The sequence below is a fragment of the Ambystoma mexicanum genome, chromosome 14, assembly GCF_040938575.1.
Source record: "Ambystoma mexicanum isolate Mex_15411 chromosome 14, UKY_AmexF1_1, whole genome shotgun sequence".
Taxonomy (NCBI): Eukaryota; Metazoa; Chordata; class Amphibia; order Caudata; family Ambystomatidae; genus Ambystoma; species Ambystoma mexicanum.
The window spans coordinates 539,092,866-539,120,592 of NC_090940.1; the positions used below are offsets into that span (position 1 = coordinate 539,092,866).

The 27,727-nt window shown below is 46.3% G+C and overlaps 1 protein-coding gene across 22 annotated transcripts in view; it reads right to left on the reverse strand.

Moving 5' to 3' along the window:
* Window positions 1-27,727, reverse strand: part of EVL (Enah/Vasp-like) — a 965,108-nt gene that overhangs the window by 158,461 nt on the left and 778,920 nt on the right. For 10 of the 22 annotated variants that reach the window (XM_069637797.1, XM_069637795.1, XM_069637799.1 and 7 more), the window contains one exon: window positions 23,578-24,465. The exons of the other annotated variants lie outside the window; for them this stretch is intronic. In XM_069637797.1, the coding sequence (XP_069493898.1) occupies window positions 23,578-24,465 (888 nt within the window). The remainder of the gene's footprint in view (window positions 1-23,577; window positions 24,466-27,727) is intronic. 22 annotated transcript variants of the gene reach the window in all.

The following is a 27,727-nucleotide window of genomic DNA, read 5'->3' on the forward strand; positions in this document are numbered from 1 at the left end:
AGATATTAATGAAGATGATGATGCTTATAGTAGCATGCAAAACTCAGACATAAGTGATTTAGACTTATCGTCATCAGAGGAGGATACAATAAATGAATGAGACGTTTGGCATACGGCCAAAGGAGGGCATGTCAGTCTAGAAAAATGGATACCTCTCATGATTGACGGCAAACGTATTTTGGTGGCCAAAGGCCAACCGTGTCATGTATGAAACAATAGAAATACAGGTTTCCGAGTTTTACGAATGAACGGCCATTTTGATGTAACAAGGATCGCCATTTTGTTTTCTAACAATTGCTCATTGCTTTCTGTTCACATTGCTTTGCAGCATATTTTTCTGCTTGCACTGCTCGACTGTTAACATTGTTGTCTGAATGTGAAAGGACAAGGCCGCAGGGCCGCGAGGCTAATGAGAGTTCGTTGAAACACAACGTAGGCAGCTCCGGGGAGGAATGCCAAGCTCCCTCCCGAATGTAGCCTTGAAGCAGAGCCGCAGGGCATTTAATCATTTCACAGCTGCCAGCCAGTCTCGTTATATGGTAGAATATGTTAGAATAAAGCAGCTAAAGGCTTGAATTATGCTCTTCTTACGGCCCCCCTTTTCCGAGCCCTGTAGAGCGTGTCAGCTCCCAGGACACGAATAGCACCTCATAGATAGCAAGGTCTGGAATGTGACTCTTCCGCCGTGTGTAGCTTGCTTCCAAGAAAAGAAGCACTGTGTTCTGTTCAACAAAGAAAAGATGTCTCCGCACTTGCAGTTGCATATTGTTACTAGAACAGACATTTGAAGGTGTCATATTCGTCGAAAGTGTCCATCATCAAACCGATTTCAAAGAAACCCAATAAAGGGGGGTGCTAAACATGTCACAGCTGATTGTATGATCTGCATTTTGTATATATGTAACTGATGTACGTAATTCGCTCTCTTGCGGGGCCCCTTTCATGTGTAGCAATGGCATAATAAATACTGTTCCTCCTAAAAGCTGAGACATATTCCATAATCATTATCTTTAAGGGGCAGATGGTATTCCCTACATTAATTAGTAAGTGCGCATGTACGTACAATAATTTATACAAGTGAGATTAAAAAGTTAATACAAGTTCTGACTTCGTAAAGCTTTGCAGTATTATTTTAAAAATAGTTTTTCTAATTGATTGCTACCTTATCGACACATGTTATGCTTGGTGCATGTAAAGAATCACTAAGGTTTGAGAGGTAGCCAGTTCAAAGGGTTTGCTACCAGAAATCTGAACTTTGGTTCAAAGGACAGGACTTTTCTCATATGCGATCATAGAATGTAGACTAAGGGGTTCCCTGAGATCATTGTGAAAAGTAAATACAGGTCAGTGTTCGCTAAGGATAACGTCTACACTGGTGCTTTGTTTGGATTATGTAGTGATGAATCCAACGATATCAGGTTCCCTGTTTGTCTTGGACTCAGGCTGTTGTGCAGTGTTTGGGGAACATTCTTCTGGCCAACCGTCATAGCCTTATGGTATGCTGCATGGAGTCTGGCGTTTCAAATATCTTCCTCATTCCTACACAGTGAGCTTCATTACGGGCCTGGTGGTAACCGTGCCAGTAAAAGCCCTGTAATGAATTACCGGTGCCTGACTTCCTGGTAACACCAAGGTATTCCGACCCCGGCGGCCGGGAAGTCAGGCGCCGGTAATTCTAAGTCCCCATTCCCATGGAGTCCGACAAGACTCCATGGGAATGGGGACCACGGAAGCACCGGAGCTTCCGTGAAACTCTGCGGGTGGGTCTGACCTCGTGGGTGGAATGGCATCCGCCTGCAGAGTCGTACTGTGCCGGTCCGGAAAACAAGTCCTCATTTAGACTGTAATTTTGTGTCACCCTTCCCTCAGAAGCCCTCTGTGAGGAATTCAATTCATATTTATTTCAGAAATGTCTTTCCATAAAACAGATAAAACACAGCAAGTAATAAGACTATATGTAAACATTACACTCCCACATGTACATACTAATTCATACTTTGAACATGTACTTTAAAATTAATGATAAAATCCCAGCACCTGATAATGTAATAGAAACAAAAATCACAATGCTGATCAGCTGTAATAAAACCCCTCAACCTCCTAAAAACATAATCATAGTTCCAATTCAAGCAACTATCTAGACAAGGTGTCCCCCTATCAAGCACATGAAAGACCTATCCAGTAGTAATATCATGCACAGGCCTTACACTTCCATAGCTAAATAATGATTCCTAATTTTAATCGCTTGCCGCATATTTCATAGTATAGACCAGGCAACCAATGGCGATTTGGCACCTAGCAAAAAACAATGCTGCTCTAGATAGGTAAAAACAATGGTTTTGTAGAAGCGCAATCAGTTTTATAGTCCTACCAGCTGTGTAAGCGAGACAAAAAAAACATAAAACACAGAAGATCCTCACAGCTAGCAGAGCAAGCAGGGCAATCTTTCGCTGTAACTGCACCCTTCCGTTTGGATTTGACCGCTCTCAATGTAATGCAGTTGAAACTGAAACTCCAACCAAAATAAATACTCTTGTCTAAGGTTATTTAAAAGAATCATGTGCATACGGTTCGATAATGTTGATAGATCGCAGATAGCAGGGTTAGAAAATTAAGATTCAGTGAGCAGGAGCTAAATCCAGCTTGTGTGTGTCAGGCATCACCCAATAGGCACGAGCTGCGGCGGGGGAACCAGAAGCAAGTATCCAGAGCACCGCAAATCTAACTTCCATATGAGATGCACACTTTCTGTATGATTCATTATGTTTAAATGTGTACTAGACGCGCCATAATTATTCTTTAGAAGCATTCTCAAACACTCAATGTTAATGTCACATATGTATGTTTGTAGGGTAGCAATTGGCCCGGGAAGCTAAATGTTGCTCCTGGTAGCTGTTGAATTTAAGCTAACCAGGCTCTCCAAGGCTAGAAGCAGGAGCTAAATAGCCCCCAGTTCCACTCAATTTCGAACCCTGCGTAAGAAGAGATTTAAAATTAGATAATGCAGGGTGGTTCAATATTGTCATAAAAATAAAGTAATGGTGTACCTGTATGTATGTTTGTTTTATTTATTTATGATGCGCACCTGACCCAAGGGTAACTGGGCGCTTGTGTGAAAGGTAATGGTTACATGGCACAGTATATACATTTTCATACAAGACAGATGCGATTTATACAGTCAGGATATAATTACATGGCACGGTATATACATTATATACGAGAGAGATAGTTTATATAGTTTGGATAAAATGATATGCATGTGTATTTAGATTGGTCAGTATACAAGGAAGATATGTCATAACATTAGGTCATAGCAGTAGTAACAGTGGACTGTAGTGTTAAAGTTTTGTTGAGTATCCACGTGATAACGGGTTTTCTTAATATGTCAAATGCTTGAATAGTTTTGATGTGCTGTGGGAGAGCGTTCCATAGCTGAGCGGCTAGTACCGGGAAACTGGCGCCGCCAGCTCTTTTTAAGTTATATCTACTCACCACCAGACATGGTGTGTTGGAAGATCTAGTGATTCTATTGGGCACTTTCCAAGTGAATTTGTCTGTGAGCTAAGGAGGGGCTTGACAGTTGAGTGCCTTGTGAGTGAGGCAGATAGTTTTTAGGTCAATTTTGTCTTGTATAGGGAGCCACTTGTGTTGCTTTCTAGTTGCTGATATGTGCTCTCTTCTGGAGATGTTTAATGCAGCTCTAAGCGCATTATTTTGCATAATCTGCAAATTATTTGTAATGGATTTATTGGCACCTAGGTAGAGACTGTTGCAATAATCCAATTTGGATTGTATGAGAGCTCTAGCTAGTGTGAGGCAGCTGGTGGGTGATAATACGGGTCTACAGGCCCTGATCAATTTGCCAGAATAGGCAGTGGCAGAGGATGTCATGTTTAACTGTTTGATTAGAGTGGGCATCAAGGTTAAAACCTAATGTTTTTACATTTCTGGCTATGGGTATATTATTCCCATCAATTAGGATACTTGAGAAGTCAGGACTCAGTTTAAGAAGGTACTTAGGTGAGCCGACTAGAAGTAACTCAGTCTGGTAATCATTCAGGCAGACACTGTGTGAGGCCATCCATGCCTGAATGATGGTGTAGACTTTGTTAATCTGAGCAACATCTGTATCATAGGTTCCTGATAAAGGTAGGAGTATCTGGGTGTCATCTGCATAATTAGTGTAAGTGACACTCAGACGGTCCAGTTTGTCGAATAGTGGCTTTATAAAATGTTGTACAAGGTGGGCGAGACGCAGGATTCTTGTGGGACTCCGCAGGTGATTGGGATAGGATCAGCAGCCGCAGAAGGTGAGAACACGCACATAGTTCTGTTAGCAAGGAAAGATTGGATCTGAGTGACTGCAGAGCTGGAGAAATGAGCTGCCGATAGGGGATCAAAAAGTATTTTATGGTCTACCAAATCAAAAGCAGCTGAGAGGTCTAGGAGGAGTAAGATGGCCACTTTGCCTTTGTCTTTCAGGCCGTCGATTTGGCTTTTGAGATCAACAATGTGTGTCAACATCTTGTCAACAGACTTTAGCCATGGACTTGATGTGCGCCATTTTTGCTTAAAATACCCATAATTAAACCTGGAGATAGGTCAGCTTTAGGATTTGACTAAATGTGAAACCATTGATAAAGAGATCCCTGGGCAAAATCGTCTTCCAGCTACCGCATGCCAATTTAAAGGTGTCCCACATAGTTTGGGGGCCAATCTTGCAAGGCCCACATTTTTTTTAATTAAATCATTCTTTATGACTTGCAAGACTAAGATTCAGGAACCGTAGAGGGAAGAACCATATAAAACTGTTGATTTTACTTTCTCTGTATGTACCTTCAGGATCATGACCATAAGTTGTGCCTGGCGCATATTAGTAAAACTAGTGATGCCACCCAGAACTTGTTTCATTCTCAATGCCTGCTACTTTATTTGGTGTGTCCCCATCAGGTTTGATTAACAACACACCCGCAAGTAGTGGAAATCAGCCACCCTAAGTATTTCTTTATGGTCACTATATAATTTCGGGACTTTAGTACGCTTCTTTTCTTTGTAGCAGAATAAAATAGCAGATTTATCTGTGTTAATTACTAAGTCTTGGTGGCCCATAGATACTGTATCTTTAATAATCAGTAGTTGGAGGGCACGCAGAGTCCGCTCAATCAGTACAGTATGTCCTACGTAACCTAACACAGGGTGTTGTACCCATCTTTGGTGAGTCTGTTCCTACATTAATCAAAGTTTCTTCCAGCTCGTTAATATATATGGAAAATAGCAAGGGCGCCAAGACGCACCCCTGGCACACTCCCATGTCTACACCAAAATAAGAGGTTCACCAACCTTAGCTGCCGCTTTTCACACATGCCTTAGTACCTTCATATATCTCAATAAGATTGTTCAGGATGTCATTTGAGGTCTTTAGACGCATGAGAATCAGTCAGAGTTTAGCTCTGTTCACTTTATCAAAAGCTGCTCTCAGGTCCTTTAGGGTAAGGGTTGATTCGTGAGATAGAGGGAATTAGCCACAGTCGTCAGATACAAGTAAAGGGCAGTCCTGCTCAAAACCCCAATTGGATAGGTCAAAAGAATCTTGTAATCAGATATCCACTGTTCCATTTTATTCAAGAGTGCTCTACCAAAGATACTGAAATTAGAATCAAGGAGGGAGATAGGCCTATAGGCCGATAGACTATCTATTCTCCCTTTCTTAAATATGGGGTTAATCACTGCCAGCTACCAGTACCAGTGATCTTCCAGTTTTAATTATGGTGTTAAAAGTGGAAGTGTTGAGGCCCAAATATCAACTAAATCACAGAATAAATCCGCCGGAATACCATCTGGTCCTGGACATCAACTGACAGCCCAATGAACATTGGCATCAGTAACCTCTGTTAACGAAAATTGCAATGGAGCCACCAGGTCTAATACCCGGGGTCCGTCAGTCCCAAGTTTCAGACAGGCAAGGATGGATACTGTCCGTGGTTCACATGAGACCCCTATATAATGACGATAAATGCTCAATCCACACGTAAGCCTCCAAATTAGTACCAGTACTATTATTATGCATGTACAAAGGGTAAGCCTCATTAAAAGTATGGCGGTAAGGCAACAACGGCACAGTTATCGCTACCGGCACCGTTGCTACCGTACCGCCATACTAGGAGTTCTGCTCGCGGGTGCCCTTGCAGCCACCAGGTCTGACCTGGTGGTCATACCGGCACTCGCAAGCAGAACATGATGGTAGCACCGGTACCGTTATTAACGGTACCGGTGCTACCACCCTCCCCATTCCCATTGAGCCATATGGGGCCGAATGGGGATGGGGAGCCCCTTATTACTGGCACCCGCAAATGGGCAATTACCTAGTCCGCCAAACTCGGCATGACCCAGTAATTGTCCATTCGCGGGTGCCGGAAAAAATGGATACCGGCAGCAGCCCTGCCTGTACTACCACCAGCCTCGTAATGAAGCCCAATATGTAGTCAGGTCCCATCATTTTATTTGAATTGTTGGTGGTGCAAGAGATCATCAAATCCACCCAAGTTATTGTACAACTCCCTACAGCTCGAGCTTGAACAATTTCTAGCTTGCGGCTATTAAGGAATTCTGTTGATGAGGTTTTTTTGTGAAATCGATGTCAATAGTACCAAGTTTGAGGCTACTGGTTTCTTAAAGAGTATATGCTCTATGGTGTCTGTTGAGTGAAACATTTCCAAATCTAGGTGGACTACACTTTCAGTACTGATGTTTGATATACATTTTAAATTATAATTATTTTCATAGGTCTCCCCCTGTCCCATCCTTGCCTGCCTGGCCTCTCCGGTCTCCTCCAGTTTACTTTGTCTGTGCCTGCCCTCTCCTGGATCTGCATATCTGGCACAGTTTCGAGGCCTCCTCACCAATTTGCCTGGGGAATACCATTGCCATCATTCTGGGTTTTTTATCACCAACCAGTTAACCCGGCCAGCGCCACACTGTCCCTGCACCGCGTAAAATCTGGGGAAGCTGTCCCGTGGCGTAAGGACTCGGCCTCTGGAATCCTTTTGCATTTATCCAACAAGGAGCGGGGCTCGGGTGTTGGTCCCTACGACATACCTATGGTTTCTCGACCTCGAACTCAGCAGTGAAATGACCAGGTACTTGACACATATATGCAGATAAAGTTTCCTGCACAGGGCGTTCCCTTTGGGAATGGGAGTTCTTGTCGCTTGATGGGGAGTCAGTCCCAGTGAGGTTCTGCTTGCTCCGACCCCTAAGAAGGGTTTTGGGGATTGGGCTCACCTCAATAGCCTCAAGGGGCTGGGATGCCCTTGTGATAAGGGATGAATACACCCGATTCGTCACACTAGGGAGTGGCTTTCTGGATGCTCCCCTTATTGTTGGCCTGGTTTCTGTATGCCTTTAGGGGACTATGCATTTTCCCATCATGCTTGTCCTTGCGTCCTTCTGCCACCTTATCTCCTTCGTTTCAAGCCCTGTTCTTTTCCTGGCCCTTGCTAACCTTTCTGGCCAGCTCTGACTTGCTCTCCTTGGCTTAAACCTGGATTCTTTCTTTCCACCTGTCTGGATCCACCACTCAGAAAACCAAAGCATTTCCAGCTCCTTATCTGCCTCAGTGTCCGCAATGTCCCAGCTGCAAGTAAAGCATGGTTGGCTAATATGATCCATGGTGTTAGTAGATTGTCTTCTCGCGGGCCGCAGTTACTCTTCATTGGTCCATCCGAGGAGGTCTTGCATGCTGCCCATTCTCCATGCTAGCTTTGCACCAAGTAAGACATTGTGGACACCTACAAAAGACTTCGGACTCAGAGCCCAGGTTTCCAAGCGCAGTGAAGGGCACAGCCTGCCACTCAGTAGGATAGATGCATGACGCCACCCTATTGTGCCAAGTGCCTGCGCACTGCACTTGTTTTTATACTTTTCTTTGACTGGGGGCACCAGTTTGATGATCATATGGGGATATATTTAGGCGAGGCATAACCTGACCCGCTTTTAGGGTGTCAAGAAATTCTCCATGAGCAGGAGTGGGATTTTGGAGGTTCAGAGAGTTGGTTCCATGACTCGGGTTCTGCAATTATGAAGAAGTAGCATGATAGTTTGAGCAAGGTAACCAGATTTTCTCGAACTGGTAGGAGAGGAGCATAGGCACCAAAACTGAGGTAGAATGTAGTAAATAAAATCCTACTGTCTGAAAAATGATCTTAACGTGTAATAGGGCACAAAAAAGGTGTTGAATGCAGTCCTTTTTTAAAATTTTGATCCCATTTTAAACCATTAAAAGCTTGAAATGGTTAAGATTCGCTTAGAGATTATTGCTCCACAAAGTGGAAAATTGAAGCAGAAGGTCACCACACACTGCACGAGGGGCTATCAATGCAGCCTGGCTAGCATTTATTAGTCACTTATTAGGCGCTTATACAATTAGCAAACTGTTTCAAAGCGCCCACATGGCAACATGGTGGGGCCAGGGTAAGGTAGACAACGAATTACAAGATCAATAATTGAATTAATCGTACAAACAAATCAGAAGAATAATAGGGAGGGGAACTTACTATGCCTTGTGAGTGTTCAAAACGTGCAAGTGCAGAGGGGAGAGGGGGTAAGTGACAGCTGCCCTTTTTTGCTCTGTTTATAGCTACCTGCTTATCTGTTTCCTTGTCTTATTGATTCTTATGGACACATTCACAGCTCTATGAAGTAGGCCGTAATAAGGTAATAAGTAAAAAGGGGACGGCAGTGTAATATAAATAAATATTTTATTTATAATTAATCATTAAGTTATAAGTAGAGATAAGGAGGGAGACAACTTGCAGCATCAAGAGCCGGACGGTTGTGATTCAATTCCGTGCTTCATTCTGGAACTCCGGTGACTTCATTTCTTAATGTTCTGATCTCTCCATGCCATGATGTGGTCAGGCATGTCTCATAGAGATCAGGCAGCCACCATTCGTATGATAGATACTACACTCTACCATGAAATAATTGGCATAAATGCGCTTTTATGGAGGATCTTGGTAGAACATTAAAAAGAAACACAGATAGATAATGCATATTTTCAGTGCTCCAAGACTGCCAAATTTAATGAAGGCAACTATGATGGTTAAGCGTTTTTTCATGCAAAATTTTCTTTTACCCAACATAGGTACGCTTATTTATTTGCACTTTTTATTTTGTGTTACATGTTAGCTTGCGGACACTGTAGAGTACTTTATGACTAGAAGGGAAGTGGTAAGGAGGTAGGTTTTCTAAAAAAAAGAAGATAGTTCAGCAGTGATGAACAGGTGGGTTTTAAGCGCTCATCTAAATTTCATCTGGTTGGGTTTGAAGCAAAGATGTGGTGGTAATGAGATAAAGAGAAAGAATCCTTGATGTTGTAGGTATCTTTTCCATAATGTGTATATGTAATTGGAGCGAGACTAGCATGTTAGTTATGAATCCTGAGCACGGCTTCAACATTTCTGGATGTAGAATTACCCTGTGTATGGTACTGACATTTCCCCCATAACAGAGAAAGCAGATGACATAAAAGGGTGTGAACTTGAAAGACCTGTAATCTAGATAACCTTGCTAAAAATTGACATCACACAGCCTTTAACCCTGATGCTATCACAGAAAGTGTATGCAAAAAACACTGCAATAGATATAAGACTAATGACATACAGTGGAGCTTGCAAACAATTAAAACAATCGCAGGTAGAAATTGATTTATTAAAAATAGAAATATGACCCTTCTCTATGGATAAAGTCAAATTTAAAGTGTCAGGATAGTCTTTTAGACAACAGTTCTAAAGGTTGGGGTGTTTTCTGATAAGGTTTACAAGCTCTTAAGGTTTTTCAGAGTCCCCCAGTCTCTTGGTATTTCTCTCCAACAGTTCTCAGATTGGTCTATTAATGTTGGTGAGAAGTGACTGTAGCTGCTCCTCCTAGAGGTCAGTGTGTCTCCGCCAGCTTGAAGTACAGCTGGATTTTCTCTTCACGTTGAGGCCATCTCAGATGACATCACCTGGCCCAGTTTCCGCAGAAAAGCTCAGGAGGGCTTCATAATGTCCCTTTTCACAACCCCTGTATTCCTCTGCTGAGCCTGCTCTTCCTTGTTCTTACCACCAATATTATTTTGAATGCATTCATCAAAGAGTACATAAAACAACTGAGTGATGTATTTAATATTATTGTTTTAATGTGACCCCTTTTATTTTTTTACAAGGGTGTTTTTTTTAATCTATTCCAATATGTGTTGTGTTGTAGGAAATAGGGGTGGAAAGCTGGGGAAGGCGCTCCGTAGTTATTGCTTTTATTTATTCCCTTTGGTTTTCACAATATATATTGTTATTAATGTATTTATTATTTCTTTTCATTAGCTCTGTTATAGTGTAAAGAAATTCCTGTAGCGTCGATGGGCTAAAAAACATAGGAAATACAGTACACACCCTGGAGGACACTCGCCAAGAAAAGCAGTATTGCATCGCGGCAAAGTGTGCACATGTGTCAGGCGATATTACAAATATTGATCATAATTACTCTGGTTGAAACTTCTCTGCGGTGTACCAGCAGTACTGCTGAAGGATTTTCCTTAAGCATCAGATGAAATGAGTTTATAACAGTGCAAATGGGTGCTGAGCTATTAGCTTCTGTGACATCACTCGGAAAGGTGACGGATGTATAATCTACTAATGTTGACTTTTTGGGGTTAGAGGGCCCCGTTATGTACATAGGCACCCTGTGGAAAGCCCAGTTTAGAAGCAGTTTTCACACATTGGGCCTCATTACAAGTTTGCCGGTCCGGAATTAACGGTGCCAGTAAAACCGTGCCGGCATCGTTTTCCGGACCGGCAAACTATTGGTTCTGCAAGCGGGTGCCGTCCACCCGCCAAGTCTGACCTGGCAGGCGGAATGGCACCCGCACGCAGAGATCCAAAGATACACCGCCACCATTAGGACATGGTGCCGGTGTTTCCGCGGCCCCCATTCCCGTGGAATCCTATCGGATGCCACAGGAAGGGGGATTAACAGAATAATGCCCCAGTAATTCCGGCAAGTCCAGCGCCGAACTCGTAATGAGGCCCATTGTATTTATTTGGTTTTCGGGAAGGACTTCAACTGGACTCTTGAAGGACAAATTTGCGATTAGTGCGTTAGTTCCAGTGCGATTATTAGACCACCCCTGTGATAGTTTAAGTAGTGCACCTTTTCGGAGAGATGCTAGAATTTAGCCTGGTCCCATCAGTGATGAAGAGAACCGTTGGCCATCCCCTCTCATGTGGGGGTCAGGCTGGTTGCTACCAAACGGGTTCTTTCCAGGAGCCTGAAAATGAATTGATGGTTGGGCAGGGCACGGTCTTAGTGCAGTGACCATATCCACTGCTCTAGGATTGTGCATTGGTACAAAGGCAGGTCAGGCCAGCCTATCCAGTAACAATGTGAGCTGTCCCTGCAGATATCAGTGCACTTTTTGAAATATGCCCGTGTTCGGGGATTTTCACTTGATACCGGCAAGGTGCGTCCTGTGCAAAATAAACTTGCCTTTACCATTGCCTTTCAACTGTAGGGATTTCTTTTGTAGCCATATATTTTGGTCTTGTGACCACTCATTAAGAATTTTACAACGTCCCCCTGTGATTTCTGCATTTATCATGTTATATATTAGTGGACGGTTCTGTAACAATCTTTTCCTATATAGCATCATGCTGTTGCATTCGGTCGCTCCATTTAACAACAGCAGGCTTAATTCACGTGTAATCGAGGCCATGGCGGTTGCTTTGGGGAGTCTGAGAACCGTTCTCCATTAGTATCCTTCCAGTTTCAGCCATATTTGTTTAGGTATATTTGGCATGGCTTTGTCTCCGTGTGTTAGGGATGGCACTACCTTTACTCTGTAGAAATTGATTGCTGGAATGAGTGAAAATCAGCCAAATTTTTTGTTGATCGCTTATGTTTGTGATGCTAGATTTCTTATTTTTTCCGATAGCACACGCTGCATTGATGTTTCCATCTTTGAACTGTCCAATGTGACTCTTAGATACTTAAATCCTTTCACTTTTTCTATTTGACACCCTTCCAGGTTCCAATTTAGCTTTTCAGTTCTCTTACAAGATTTCTCTAGAGACATGATTTTGGTCTTTCCCTTGTTAATCTCGAGTTTGTTTGCGCAGATGTATTTCTGAAGATTGACTAGTTGTCTCTGTAGACCAATTGCCGTTTGATCAAGTAGGATCATGTCATCTGCGTACAATAATCGTGTTGTTTTCAGTTGCCCTAATGTCGGTGGGGATGATCTTACACTTCATTCACTGTTTGTAAAGTCTCCCAGGTATGCCAGAAAAAGTGCTGGAGCGAGTGGACACCCTTGTTTTATGCCTCATGATGTAGGTATTTCAGCTGATAGCAAGCCCTGTTGGCTCAGACGTACTCTCATTCTGGTGTCTGTGTGTAGTGCCTTTATGGGGATCTAGGATTTCAGGAGGGCATCTTTTATTTTTAAAAAGGAGAAAGCGACATTTAACTTGTATCTCTTAAGTGAAAATTGCCACTGCTAAATTTCATGGATTCGTTTTCACATTTATTAAACAGGCACGTTCACATCCTACAAACAGCCCCGTTCTGAATGAGGTGGATGTGGAGGACACAGGAAACATTGCAGGGGCATGAATGTTTCCCACAAATAAGCGGGAGTGACTGAGCATAGCGAGACAGCCTAAACCAACCAAGAGCAGCTCAGGGGTTTCCCCCCGCAGACCCCCGCCGAGAAATAATAAAATAATGGGTTCAAATTATGCATTTTACAGCATACCATCTGTGAAAAATTAGGTAAAAAAAGCCACAGTTTGCAACCAGTTTTGTTGGGGAACTCTTACAAATATCCAACAGACGCAAGTCACAAAGAGTGCACAGGAGCATTTTCCAACGCATTTTCAGGATGCCCTTTCCCACAATATATGCCAGTATAAAAAACTTTTTATGCTGGCTGTGCCAATATATGCCAATACTTCCCTAAAAGACCATATTTAGGTTTCCTTTGCACATAGTGCCAGTAAGATACTATAAGGAAGCAAGTCCATGATGGCTGTGTCAATACAAGCCAGTATACCGACATAAGAATATATTCCTGTTGGCTTTGCCAGTAAAAATGCCATGTCACAATAAGGACACATGTCGAGTCCAGCAATGTAGGTCATTATGGCCAGGTAACAAGGCATCATGTTTGCTTTAACATTGATGCCCAGGAAAAATGTCATAACACAGTAATATAACGTAGAAAGACTGTCTGTACCAATGAGGGCAGTCTAGTCACCTAGTAACACCTGCCGTGCTGGCTTTATCTTTGAGGCCCAGTAAAATATGCCATACCCTCATAAGACTTGCTGCACCAAAGTGGGCCAATATAGCCATTTAATCATACTTATCATATTTGCTTTATCCTCAATGCCCAGTAAAAAATATTAGGACATCTATTGGGATACGTGTGGAACAACATTTTTTATAATTCTTCTGAAAGGTATCCACAAAGAGCACATGAAACCCTAATATTTTGAATGGCATGGGGAAATGGAGTCCCAGTTTTCCCAAGTATATTATCCATGGTTTATCAAGTGTGCTGCCCTATGTAAGCACTGGGGAGTTGATTTGATGCAGTTTAGGAAGGGAGATAAAAATAAGTCTGACCTAAAAAAAAGAGCTATAGTGAAGTTGAGCTCCCTGAAACATTTAGCCGCCGTCCATAGGTTAGCTCCTGTAGGAAATGTAATAAGTAATATATATGATCTCCTGAACAGAGGGGAATTATTTAAATGGTAAGACTTAACATTCTTTCTCTAAGGGGACGTATGCATTGGATGTTTAAAAATAGGAACTGCTACCGTGCTTCTGGGGCTATTGAAGACCTATCCCATTTTATGTTGATCTGTAATTTGTTCATGGATTTAAGGAGACAGTGATTGCTAAGGCATTTTATACATTATAATATTAGAACCATATATTTAATTATTTTATTTATTGAGCATTTGTTAGGTGCCTATTCCTCAGAATTGTGTTTCAAGGTGCCACCAGGCTAAATGGGGCGGGAACAAGAGGAATTAATAATAGTGGCAAAGACAGCAAATATACATCGTGATCCTACTAGGTCTGTAGCGTGCAAGTCCAGTGAAGAGAAGTGCAAGAGATGGGGATGGGTGGGGGGGATTAGACAAGTTCTGGTGGGTGCCCAGAGGGGAAGCGCCAAGGGGAGCCAGGAAGAGGCCTCAGTCTAAGTGCGGGGTGGATGGATCCCAAGGGTAGGATGCAGGGGCAGTGCAGTGGGGGGGGGGAGGACCTGGTATCAACTGGCTAGAGGGCCTGGTAGCCTGTGGGATGCATGAGGACCAATCCACCAGCCTCAGGGGCAGTGGGGCAATTAACAAGGAAGGGAAAGAGGTAGAGAAGAGAAGAGTTTTGAGAAGTTTCCAAAACTTAAGGCGGTCCGGCTCAAGTCTCAGAGGGGCAGGGAGGCTGTTCCAAAGGGAGGCACCAGCCGAGGAGAGTGACCACCCCCACTCTCTGCTTGGAGAAGCGTTTAACAATCAAAGAGTTGGAATTAGGGGAGAGGAGGCTTCTAACAGGGGAGTATTTAGGGAGGGAAAGCTGGAGATAGCATGGTCCAAGGCCCCAGAAAGCCTTATGGATGATGCAGAGTATCTTTAATGTGATCCTTGCAGCATGGGAAGCCAGTGGAGAGATTTTAGGGCTGGAGATATACAGTCCCTGGGCTTGAGGCCAAGGATAAGTCAGCCCTATTCTGGATTAGCTGAAAGGGGCATAGAGAGAGGAGGGGGAGGTTGAGGAAGAGGCTTTTGCAGTATTCCAGCCTAGAGGGGACCAGAGCACTGGAGATGTTGAGCTTCTGAGGGAAGGTAAGGAAAGGAAGAATGCCTCTGTGTAGGTGACGCTAGAAATTGGCCTTCTTGGCAAGGTCCAAGATGTGAGGGGTGAAGGAGAGAGCAGAGTCTAATATTACACCAATGTTTTTGGCCTCGCAGGATGGTGAGGGCCCAAGGGGGGACACCACAGGGTAGGAGGAAAAGGGTGCAGGTGTCCCAATAAGAAGGCAATTGGGCTCATTCAGAACCTGCCGGTCTTGAAACAATGGTGCCGGTAAGCTTACCAGCACAGTTGTTTCCGGACCGGCATAATACAGGTCTGCCTGCCGGAGTCACCATGTCTGACAGGTCTGACCCTGCCGGCACAGCAGTCACGGTAGGCAGTCCGTCACTGAAGCACCAGCACCATTAGCAACTGTGCCAGTGCTTCTGTGGTCCCAACTCCCATAGAGTCCTATGGGACTCTATAGGAATGGGGACTTACAATTTACCGGCGCCTGGCTTTCCGGGCCGCCGGGGTTGTGATCCCCCAATGGCACCGTGAAGTCAGGTGCCGGTAAATATTTACGGTCCGGCGGCAACCCGCCGGTATCACCGGCACGGTTACCGCTGGACCTGTAATGAGCCCCAATGACTTTTATTTTGTGCTGCAATGATAGTTGCATTATTTTGGATCTTTGCAAATATGAGAAAGGAACAAGTTACTTACCTGTAACTGTTGTTCTCCAGCATGGGTCTGGCATGAATTCACATGCTCATAAATATTCCCCGTCGTCAAGCTGGGAATCCTCGGTAAAGAAAAAATCAGTATCAGTTTCGTTTCTGATCTGTCTTTCTTAGTAGTAACCAATCACTGGTCTCTGGGTCATACTGCTCCCAGCCAATGACTGTCCTCTCCCTAAACCCTGTCCCTGGCAGCCATCCTCAGATTTGGTAGCACGTGAATTGGCAGTATGACCAAGTGAAGAGCCGCTGAGGGATAGGAGGAAGGGTTCGCATGTGAATCCATGCCAGACCCATGCTGGAGAACAACAGTTACAGGTAAGTAACTTGTTCCTTCTCCAGCATGGGGGCTGGCATGGATTCACATGCTCATGAATATAAGAATACATAGCAGTACACACATGCACAACCACGGGAGGTGGCAAAGGCTCAACATTAAACATTACATAGACTCAACATTAAGCAACTCTTACCTCCTCACCAGGCCCACCTTCAGGCGAACAGGTTGCGCAGCACTGCCTGGCCGACTCTGGACTCCTCCCTGGAATCCCAGTCGACGCAGTAGAATCTCGTGAAGGTGTGCGTGGACCTCCATGTAGCAGCCCTGCAGATGTCCAGCAGGGGCACACCAGACAAGAACGCCGTGGTAGCAGCGATCGCTCTTGTCGAATGGGCTCTCGGACGGCCGGGCAACGGTCGGTTTGCCAACCGGTGACAATGCATGATGCAGCCGGAGAGCCATCTGGAAATGGAAGCCTTTGAGAGGGCCTTCCCTTGGTTCACAGGTCAAAAAGTTCACAAACAGCTGTGATATCTTACACCAAGGGCTGGTTGAGATGGAAGTCCGACGGCACCTTGGGCATGAAGGAGGGGTGCGTCCTTAGCACTACCCTCCTCTCGTGAAAAGTCAAGTATGGAGGCTTGCAGGATAGGGCCTGAATCTCTCCCACGCGTCGTGCGGAGGTGATGGCCACAAGGAACGCTGTCTTCCACGACAGGAACTTCAGCGGAGCCGAATGCAAAGGCTCGAATGGCGGCCCCATGAGCCTGGTCAGCACCACGTTGAGCTCCCACACCGGGGCTGGAACCTTCACCGGCGGGAACGATCGGAACAGTCCTTTCATAAACTCCTTCACCAGGCGATGAGACCACAGGGATGACCGTCCTGTAGTTCTGGTGTATCGGGAAATCGCTGCCAGATGTATCTTGATGGAAGCATAAGCTAGTCCAGCTTTGGCCAGCGACAGTAAGTACAGTAGCACTTGAGGGGCCGAAATCCGTAGAGGGTTAATCTTCTGTGCACGGCATCAGACAGTGTCTGTAGCACTTGAGAGTTGAGGACGCCCTGGCCTTTGCAAGAACGTCTTTGCAGTCCGCAGGGATATCGCACCCTCCAAACTCTAGTGCTGCAGGAGCCAGGCCTGCAAGTTCAGCGACTGCGGGTCGTGATGAAGGATAGCGTCCCCTTCTCTGGAGAGAAGATCTGCGTCTGTCGACAGCTTGACTGGTGGGGATTCTGACAAGTCCAGAAGGTCCGGGAACCAGCTCTGGCTCGGCCAGGCCAGTGCGACGAGGATCATCCTGCACCGGAACCTCTTGAGCTGGTTGATGAGTCGCAGTAGCAACGGCAACGGAGGGAACGCATACAGGAACAGGCCGTCCCAGGGGAGCGAGAAAGCATCGCCCATGCTCCTCGGCTGGTGAAACCTGCTGGCGAACCTCTGGCACTTGGAGTTAGTCGCCGTCGTGAACAGGTCAATCTGGGGTTTGCCCCATCGTTGAAAGAGTCGATCCACTTGATCCTGACACAGTTCCCACTCGTGGCACGAGCGCAGCACCCTGCTGAGCGAGTCGGTGATGGTGTTTTTTATCCCTGCCAGATGAAGGGGCACCCGAAACATCCCCTGGGAAACGGCCCAGTGCCACAGATCCTGGGCTTCCTTGGATAGGGCTGGGGATCTTGTTCCTCACTGCTTCTGGATGTAGAACATCGTGGTGGTGTTGTCGGTGAAGATCCTCACCACCTTGCCCTTGAGGGACGGGAGAAACGACCTGAGGGCCCAGAGCACTGCTCGTAGCTCCAGTATGTTGATGTGGAGCGTCTTCTCCTCCGGGAGCCAGTGGCCTCTCGTGTGAAGATCTCCGTTGTGCGCTCCCCACCCCTCCAGGGAGGCATCCGTCATCACCGTCACCTGGTGTGCTGGGGCCTGAAAGTCTGTGCCCGCCGCGAGATGCGCGCAGGTGCCCCACCACCAAATTGCTTGGCGGAATACCTCGTTGAGCGAGATCTTGTTCTCAAAGCTGCCCGTCGCTTGCATCCAGCGGGCGTCGAGGAACTCCTGTAGAGGGCGCATCCGAAGCCTGCACAGGCGCACCAAGTAGATGCAGGAGGACATCATCCAGAGAAGGGACTTGATGGACCTCACCCTGGCCACGTCCGTGGCCAGCAGACGCTGCACCTTGTCCAGGATGGCCTCCGTCCTTTCCTCCGACGGCGAGGCCAATCGTGCTACTGTATCGAGCCTGGGTCCCAGAAACAGTGCGACCTGCGACGGAACCAGGTGGGATTTGAGGAAGTTGATTGAGAATCCCAGGTCCGTGAGCAGCCGGACGGTCCTCGCTATGTGTTCGGCGGCGAGTTCCCTTCTTCCCGCTCGGATGAGCCAAACGTCCAGGTAGGGGTAGACGTGGATCCCCTGCAGGCGCAGCCGCGCTGCCACTGGCGCTAGGCACTTGGTGAATACCCTGGGCAACGACTTCAATCCGAATGGGAGGGCCTTGAACTGGTAGTGCCGTCCTTGGACCACGAATCTGAGAAACTTTCGGTGTCCTTTGAAGATGGGGATGTGAAAGTATGCATCCTCCAAATCCAACGACGATAGGAAGTCGCCTTCTTCCAGCTGGCCCAGCACGTGCTGGAGGGTAACCATCCGGAACTTCCGTGCCTTGATATACTTGTTTAGTCGACACAGGTCCAGGATGGGGCGCCACTCTCCAGTCTTCTTTCTGACGAGGAAGTATCTTGAGTATACTCCGGATCCCCGGAGCCTCTTTGGGACGAGCTTGATGGCTCCTTTCTCGAGCATCGCCCTTACCTCTAACAGCAGTTGAGGCACATGGTTTTCCTTCCTGGCCACGGGAGGAATTCAGGGGCACTTCTTTAGAAATTCCAGAGTGTGTCCGTGGGCCAGGGCATCCAGCACCCAACGGTCGGTGGAGATGGACTCCCACACGCTGACAAACTTAGTCAGCCGGTCTCCCACCGGGGTGCTTCGGGGGGGCCCCGACGCAACGGCCGGTTCAGTCTTGCTTGGCAGCAGCCTTGCCGCCTTGGCCTCCCTGGCGACGACGGTGAGATCCACCTGACTTGCCTCGTCCCCTGTAAGCTTCTTGCGACGAGGAGCGGGCCACCTGACGGTACGTCGAGGAGCCGCCGCCGAATCCTTTGGAGGCACCTTGCTTGCCTCCGGAGTTCCGAAAGAGCGGCTGTCGTTGCTGCAGAACTCCCAAGGCCTGAGCCTTCTGTCGGTCTTGATGGCCTGCAGCGACTCATCCACTGTCTTTCCAAACAGATTGTTCCCGTCGAAGGGCATGTCCAAAACCTTGGCTTGCACGTCTTGGTGGAAATCCGTCGCTTTGAGCCACCCCCGCCGTCTAAGGCGAACACTGTTGCCCAACTGGCAGAAACCGGTGTCAGCAATGTCAGTGGCTACCGTTATGGCGTGGTCCGACGCCACCTCACCTTCCTGTAAGATTGCCAGGGCCTCCGCCCTCTTGTCTTCCGGTAGGAAGTCCAACAGGGGGGCGATCTTGTACCACAATTCCCTGTTGTAGCGGGCCACAATCGCTAGGGCGTTGGCCACCTTGATCGTCGTCGACGAGATGACTCGTCGTCCCATGGCATCCAGTTTCTTTCCCTCGCCATCCGGTGGGGAAGTTGAAGATGAAGCCGATGTCCCCCCCCCCCGCTTTCTTCTTGGCCGCTGCCGAGATTACCGAATCCGCGGTCGGCTGTGTCCTCAGGCACAAGGGGGCGGCGTCGGGGACCTGGTACTTCTTCTCGTACCGGTCCCTCTTGGCAGGCGTCGTGGACGGGTTCTTCAGAAGCGCAAGTCCCTCGTCCCAGATGTCATCTAGCAGCAGCACCGCGATGACCGTCTTCTTCTTGGCCTTGCGCCGTTGGTACAGGAAGCCTTCCTTCGTCTGCTCTTTGGGGCAGAGCTGGAAAAGCTCGGATGCCCTGGCAATCAAGGCGTGGAAGGAGCCAATTTCGTCGGGTGGGGAGGCCCGAGGAATCGGTGATGGGAGATCCGTCCCGTCGTCACTACCGTCGTCATCCGTCCCCGTCGTGGCGGTATCTGTTCCCGTGTCATCCCCAGGGACAGGGGACAGGGACAAAGGCTGAGAGGGCCGAAAAGGCGGGGTTGGATGAATCCTCCTCTTGTTTGGAGGGCTTCCCGACGGGTTCTGGGTCATCCGTCAGGGGTAGAGGCAATCTCATCCTTATAGGATTGGGTTGCCATCAGAATGGCCGCCGAGTTGTCCTGAGGCTCAGGATGCGACGGGCGCGATGGATTCTCCACTGGAACCTCGTCGGCGCCACCCTCGCTCTCGTCCTCCTCCTCGTCGGGATCCCTCCTGTGGGACTGGGCCTCCTCAACGTTCTTGTCGAGGCCCTCCAAGACTTCAACCAGCTCCTCCCCAGAGGCTGTGTCCGTGTCCATAATGGCCACCGCCCCCCCACTTTTTCCACCCGGGTCTTCTCGATGGGCTGAAAGGAGGATTCCCTCCGTGGTGGCAGGGAAACTCTGGGCCCCGAGGTCACCTCCACTGGGGTAGCCTCCACAGGCTGTGCCAGGCCGTACCGACTTCCTCGATAGAGGCCTTAGCCGGGTGAATCAAGGCCTTCACAACCTTGTGCGTGCTTGCGGCCTTCACCTTGGGGGGAGGGTCACCGCCTCGTTCCCCCTCAGCTGGTTCCTTCGAGATCGACCGGGGCCTCTCCAGAAGCTTAGCCGGGTTCTCGGATTTCCTCTTCCCCGAGCCAGAACGTTGGCTCGTGGTTGATGGCGCCGGTGAGGATGCGCCCTGCCTGGCAGCCGAGGAGCCTGACCGTTCGGCGCTCCAGGTGCCCGCGGACTTGCAGTGCTTTCAGTTGGGCCCCCGTTGCCGGGGCACCCCTCACAGGACTTAGAAGACTGCTCTAACTTCTTCTTCTTCTTCTTCTTCTCACCTGACGGGCTCTTGCCTTCCAGCCAGTTTGTGAGATGGGTCCGACGATCCCTTATAGTCCGGTCTGACATGTTCATGCAAAACGCACAGTCCTCCAAGTGCGTTTTGTCTTCGTGGAGGCAGTAGCGGCATCTCGAATGCTCAACCTCCTTGAACACATTCTGCAACTTGCATCCAGGTCAGTTCCTGAACAGCTTGGATCCGGGTGTCGAGCTTCCCTTTTCCTGGGTCATGTCCGCGAGGTAGGCCTCAGAAACTTCTGGAATCCTCCAAGAAGTGTAACTCGATGAAAACTTCACCCTTGAGGGGCGTAGAGAATTCCGAAACGGGTCCCCGTTGATCGGAAGTAGAAACAGTGGAGCTTGAGGCTGGATTTCACCGAAAAATGAGATAAATCTCTTTGAAAAAGCGCAAAACGCAGTAAAAGCTCGAGAGCTATAGCACGAGGATTCCCAACATTTGAACGTGCGGTAAAAATCTGAGGATGGCTGCCAGGGGCGGGGCTTAGGGAGAGGAAAGTCATTGGCTGGGAGCAGTATGACCCAGAGACCAGTGATTGGTTACTACTAAGAAAGACAGATCAGAAACTAAACTGATACAGATTTTTTCTTTACCGAGGATTCCCAGCCTGACGACGGGGAATATTCATGAGCATGTGAATCCATGCCAGACCCCATGCTGGAGAAGCTTCTTTTAAAAGATTGGAGAGACAATTTAATTCAAGTGTTAGGAAATGTTTTGGTTTTATCCAACACTGGCGAGTCACTTTTTTATTATGTTTTTATTCTCACATATGTACTGTATGTTTGTATTGTGCTTTCTATAATTTTGTAGATGGGGTTTATTGATATTATATTTTATTTAAATGGTGTAAGCTGAAGACAATATTCTGCCTGTCAGTAAAAAAAAAACCCGTCACATTACGAAAATATAGCCAGACTGGCTGCACCAATGTAGGCATTTCTAGCCACATAACACTGATCATGTTTGCTTTACCCTTGATGCCCACTAAAAAATGCCATGTTACAGTAAGAATGTGTATCCCATCTACCTGCCAAATGAGCATTCCCACCCCAAATCTGCGGCAACCAGGCCTGGCACAAATGCAAGCATACACATATCGACATATCATTCACAAGCACACCAATACACACTCATTCACCCACACACCTAGGCAATATACACTTGCTCATTCACACGTGAACCCATACACAGCATACACTCACTAATTCACTCACCACACCTAAAATACACTAGCAGCTCATTCACATGCACATCCTTACACTATACAATCTCTCATTCATACAAACACAAACCCTCACATACATAGATTAATTTTTCTTTTTCTTACTTGCAACCCCCAACTGGACTCTATTCAGCCTCATGCAGCCTGCCACGAAAGACCTTTCGGCTCGTGTGCAGCAGGAACCAGGGAGCAGGGAGAGCTTACTTGTTTTTGCACGTGCTCGTAGGAGCAGGAGAGCTCCCAGTTTAGTGCCCCATGCCATCAGAATATGCGTTAAAGTGTACAGGAGAACTTTCAGGACCACAGTATCCCAACCCACACCTCCAAAGAGCCATGCAAGGGTGGGAAAACAAAATAACCCCAGCATTGCATGGCCCATTGGACATGCATGCTCCGGCACTATAACTTTCAATGGGGAACCACGTTTCCCTTTACAGTTTAAAGCAAGCCTTTGTTTTCAGTGGGCTGGCTTGGCCCATCCATAATAAGTGGCCTGTCGGCACCCTGTTGCCCATTATGGATGAGCTGCCTTAGCTGTGGTCCGAGCCATTGCAGATCTCTGTTGTGCATGTACTTGCTTGATAGATCACACTGAATGTACTGCATGTGTGTGGCAAAAGGCACAAATACCCAGGCAGATCCTGTGCTCCCATTACTTTGACTGAATGTTGTTTCGACTCCTCATTCTGTCTCTGCAGTGTGCCGCGATGGATCAGGAGTGAGCAGAAATGGGCAAGTTTTCAATCATGCTTCTTCCACTGATCCCAATGGCCCAACAGGATGGGTGCAAAAGTGGTAATCGTCAAAGTTGCAAGGAATATATTTTAGCACATCTTTTTGCCAATAAGAATACGTGTCAACAGTTTGATTACACAATACTTTTACAGATTTAGGCATTTCTTGTGTAATACATATTATTTATGGTTACACACTTGTACAACTCAGTTGCTCCAAATAAGCAAGACAATGGAAGCAGTAAAAAGAGAGCCTGCATGATAAGCAGAGCAGAGTTGGCAGGAGTGGGAGGGGGATCAGCAGAGCAGAAGAGGGGGAGGCGATTCAGTTCCCAAGAAACTTAAATCCTCTCCTGCCAGGTCTGCTTATCTTGCAGGCTCCTTATTTGATAGAAGAAGGAAGATGATAGTGATCATGAAAGCAGTAAAACGAAACAAAGAGGTCATTCTTTGCTTTAATGTAAATATATTGGCTCTCCTTTAAATATTCTGTATAATTTGCTTTCAACCCTTCGTCCCCACCACATTTTCTCTGCAATGTAGGTTGAAGTCATGTTGGTGTTCCAGCCCACAAATCATACATGTGTGCCATTTCAACCTTTATAAGATCTTCCCCCAATGCCGAGCATAATGCATTTCAGATTTGTATAGTCTTTTGGTGTGACAGAAGAAAAGAATGTAGGTCTAAGTCAAATCATACCTATTGAGGTCATTATAACAAATATCTGCTTAAATATTCAATTCAAAAGTACATTTATTTCAGATGGCACAACATTGAAAAACAAGTACTTACTTAATTGGGAAATGGTGGATGATGTCATGTAAGGAGGGGTCCTCTTTGACAAATTCACCTCTGAGACAGCAGCATAAGGGGGAGGGTATGACACAAAGTGTTGCATGGATTGGTAAGATGGGTGTGGAGGGTGAGGGAAAGGCTGGAAATGTTGCATGGAACCCTGGATGAGTGCGCCATCAGGGCTGGCAATGAGTGGTAGTTGAGAGATGGGGACATTTTCTATGTAGGACAGGAAAGAGCGGTCCACACTGTGGCCTGGGGGCCTGCAGGAGTGCATGGGAATTTGTGCTGTTGGAGGTTCATCGGCTTGATCATGCAGGCCTGACGGAGGTATGTTTGGTGAGGATTCTTGGACCACTACATCTGCAGATCGTTTCATTCTGCCATTCTGGACAGGAATCACTGGAAGGACCACTGGAATAAGTGGTGGCGGCAGCAAACCCCCCTTCTGGCCAGATGATGCCAACGTCGAGGGAGAGGAAGATGGCGGACAGTATGAAATCGAAGAATGTCTGACAGACTGATGAGCAGTAGATGAAGAATGGGAAGCAGGTGGTGGGGATAGGGAGATTTGCTTGATGCTCCGGGATACAGTCCCATGGCTTGGCGGTGTTGGCGAGAAGGCAGAAGGCCAGGATGTTGAAGGCTTTGGCGCCGAATGTCTATGATGCGCCTCTGGGGATGTGCTGGTTCTGCTACTGGACTTGAAAGAGGCCTTAGTATGAGACGGTTCAGGGACAGTAGAAGCGGCAGAGATAACTTTTGCATAAGATGGCGGAGGGGCAGCAGCCCCAGCAGATGTAGAAGCGCTGTAGTTACAGTAGTCAGGAGGAGGAGACTGGCAGTGGGAAGGGGAGGAAGACACTTTTATCTGAAGGGTGGAAACTAAAAGAACAGAAGAGAAAATGAAAAGAACACAATGGGAAAATATCAAGGCATGCAAGTTAGCGTGGTTAGGAACACGGGTATTAAAGGTTAGATGAAAGTGGAAACAAAACGAAGAATGCAGTCACTGATTTTAATGATGCTGCCAAATGAGATGGAATATGAAATATTTGTTCCCATACCCAAATGGAGTTTAAATGAGACTATTGTGTTCTGCAAGGAATTGCACGTTAGAACATCTCCCCATAAATATTCATGTTGAACGAAACCCAAAGATCAGCAAGATATGCAGGCAGCTGGCACAGTGCAGATATTATGTTCATTCATACCACTGAGAGGGTCCGGGTGCATGTAGTAATGGGCGATTTTGATTTATGGTCAGTGGCTGTCCCTTAGAAAATGAAATGAAGTTGTCTAAATTCTTTAGGCCTCATTTTGTCTTGAAACATCTATGCCGGCTGCTAGGAAGCAAGGGCACAATTTTACGGTGCTACACTGATGAGGCAAGCTTCATGCCACCATAACACTGCAAGGCAACAACGTTTATCTGCTGTGTACAATTCTACTGTGCAGTGTGCTGTCACACCTTGACCCATTTTTTTTGGGTGATGGGGAGTCCCTGCATAGAAGCGCTTAAGCGTAATCTGCCCCCCTCGCCAAAGCTCATCTATTCATGCCATCCTCTCACATCCCATTCTCGGACGCTATCTCTTTAATATTGTAGCTCTCCAAAACTCCAGGTTTTTTTTTTCACCGCATGCCAGTCACTTTTTCTGTCTATTCATCTCTGGATCAAACGCTCTCTCGATCTTGGCTCTTTCTTTGCATTCATCCCATTCCGCTTCTGTATTTCTGTTTCTGCCACACACTGCATTTCTGATAGTTAGTGATGGGGAAATACTGAACAGCTGTGTATAGAGAGCAAGGAGTGTGAAAACATGCTTATAAAGGGTGAATGGAGTGGTCAATTGACCCTTGTTCTCATGACATCTGTTGGAAGGCAGATCAATGAGGATGTATACAGCTGCATGCTTGTTGCCTACAGACTCATCGGTCTGTCTACCATGTATCCAGTGTTCACCGAAAGGTGAGTGTTTACGAATCAGGGATTAGAGCATTGCAAATTGCTGAACCTAAAATAGAAAAAACAACTTGTCTTGGTTGAGGCCTTTCTCTGTCTGCCTTGGACTGGATGTTGATTTTCTAAGGCACCTCCTCCCTTTGGGTTGTGTTCTGGGCTGGGCATTCACATTTCCAAAGTCTGTGTGAAGCATTACTTTGTAAGATTCTGACACAGTCCCTGCAAGCACTGAATTGCTACGTTCTGGCTTATGGGGTGCCTGGAGACTTGAAACTCTTCCATGGTCTCCTGGACTTTCTGTTCCTGTACCTCAGTTACTGCAACTTGAGGCCTCCTTAAACCTTCACAATGCTATGGGCCTCCAATAGCTTCATCCTGTCTTCTTCCCTTCTTTTCCTTTCCCCTTCTCATCTCTTATCTTCCTTTCTTCGTTTCAAATGATTCTGCACAGAGGTTAAGGTGCTAGACACCTCTCCTCCCATCAACTTTCTATCTAGCACCCACACCTCTCTAGACATGGCCCAGATGGCTTCAAAGGAGCTACTGCGTTCAATGCTGGACCCAGGGGTGATTTGAAGTTTGCACTCACATAACAGCAGGTATTTATGTGATTATTTCAGGCTCGTTTCTGATTATGAACGTTTTTAAATACTTCTAGGATTGTTATACTCAGTTTCCCATATTATATATTATTTCTGCTGTTCGTGAAGAAACAGGATCAGTCTTTCAGATGAACAAAAACTGGTCTGATCAATAGAGTGCAGACCTCATTTGTTCCAACCCAACTTCTTTTGGGAACACCTTGTATGGTTTTGTGTTCGTGCGCTTGGTTAAGTAGCTTGAAGCTGTATGTAGTTCGAAGATTTAGACGTATGTTTGATTGCTGGTTTTCTGGAATATCCATCTAAACACTTAAGTCTCATATTTGAATATTCTTTCCCAATGTCATTATGGTGGCCAGGTGTGAGTTATTTGATGTAATAGTCACACAGCTGTTAGTGTATCATGTTTTATTAATTCATTCAGAAGTAAAGGTTATGCGTTTCAAATTAAATAAAAGTATCACAATGTTTGAAAATGATGGCCACTCCACGGCCTGTGCATTTAAAATTTTGGAAAGCACAAACTTCACAATGTCTTTATCGAAGAACACAACTATTCTCATAACTAAGGGAAAATCTGCAGAATATTAAACATTCCTTCTATAACTTTGTAGAAAATATAGCGCACAGCCTTTTATTCTCCTAAAATGTTACTTTCTAGTTAAAGGTAAGGCTTTTTGTATGCCATAAAGTGACATTGATGCCAACGTAATTGTATGATATTTTAATCAACAATTTCAGCTTTTAAATGCCAACCTTTTTCAAACTCGTGCTTAATGATAATCAATTTAAAAAGTGGGCGAAGTTTATTAGAGCCTCCCAAGCTAAAGTAGATTTATTTTCTTTTTGAAAAAAGGTGCGAGTCTTAGTATAAAATGTTTAAGTACATTTAAATTGGAGAGAAATGTGTGTGGATATGGAGCAAAATGTCCAAAACTCTCAATTATGTAGAGTGCCACATTTATCTACAAGTAATGTTAATTTCTTTAAATTAAATTCATTATTGTTGCATACAATTTATGGTTAGAAGTCTTCCCACTGAACCTTAAGAGGTGAACTCCCCAAACCAAAATGCATCTAGTGTTCTGAACTTCAAGAAACCAAATGTGTTATATCAATGACAAGTGTGTTTTACCAGAGGGTGTTTACCAAATGGGCTATGCAGGCTGATTCTAGAACAAGCCCTGTGAAGTGGATACATTCTGGAATGTGCATCTTTGTAGGTTGTTGATACTCAAGCTTTGTCAGTTGATGCTGAGCAGCTGGAGGTGTTGGGGGTCTTTTACCATGTAACTTACGTGAACAACTGTACAATAAACTCTACATATATCCTACCTGGTGTGGTCTGTGGCTCAACAATGGCGACGAGGATGGGATGCTGATGCAGGACTGGCGCCCGGACTGCAATCCACAGACCCCCAACACCGTGCTCAGAAGGAGGCTGCCGCTTTTCTTCTCCTGGATTGTGAAGGTGACTGCAGGACACCCAATGTGGCTGGTGCTGGATGACCACCCATTTTTGAGGAAATATTCCTAATTTGGGCTTGCTGTGTGCAAGGTGCGTCGCCACCAGCGGTCT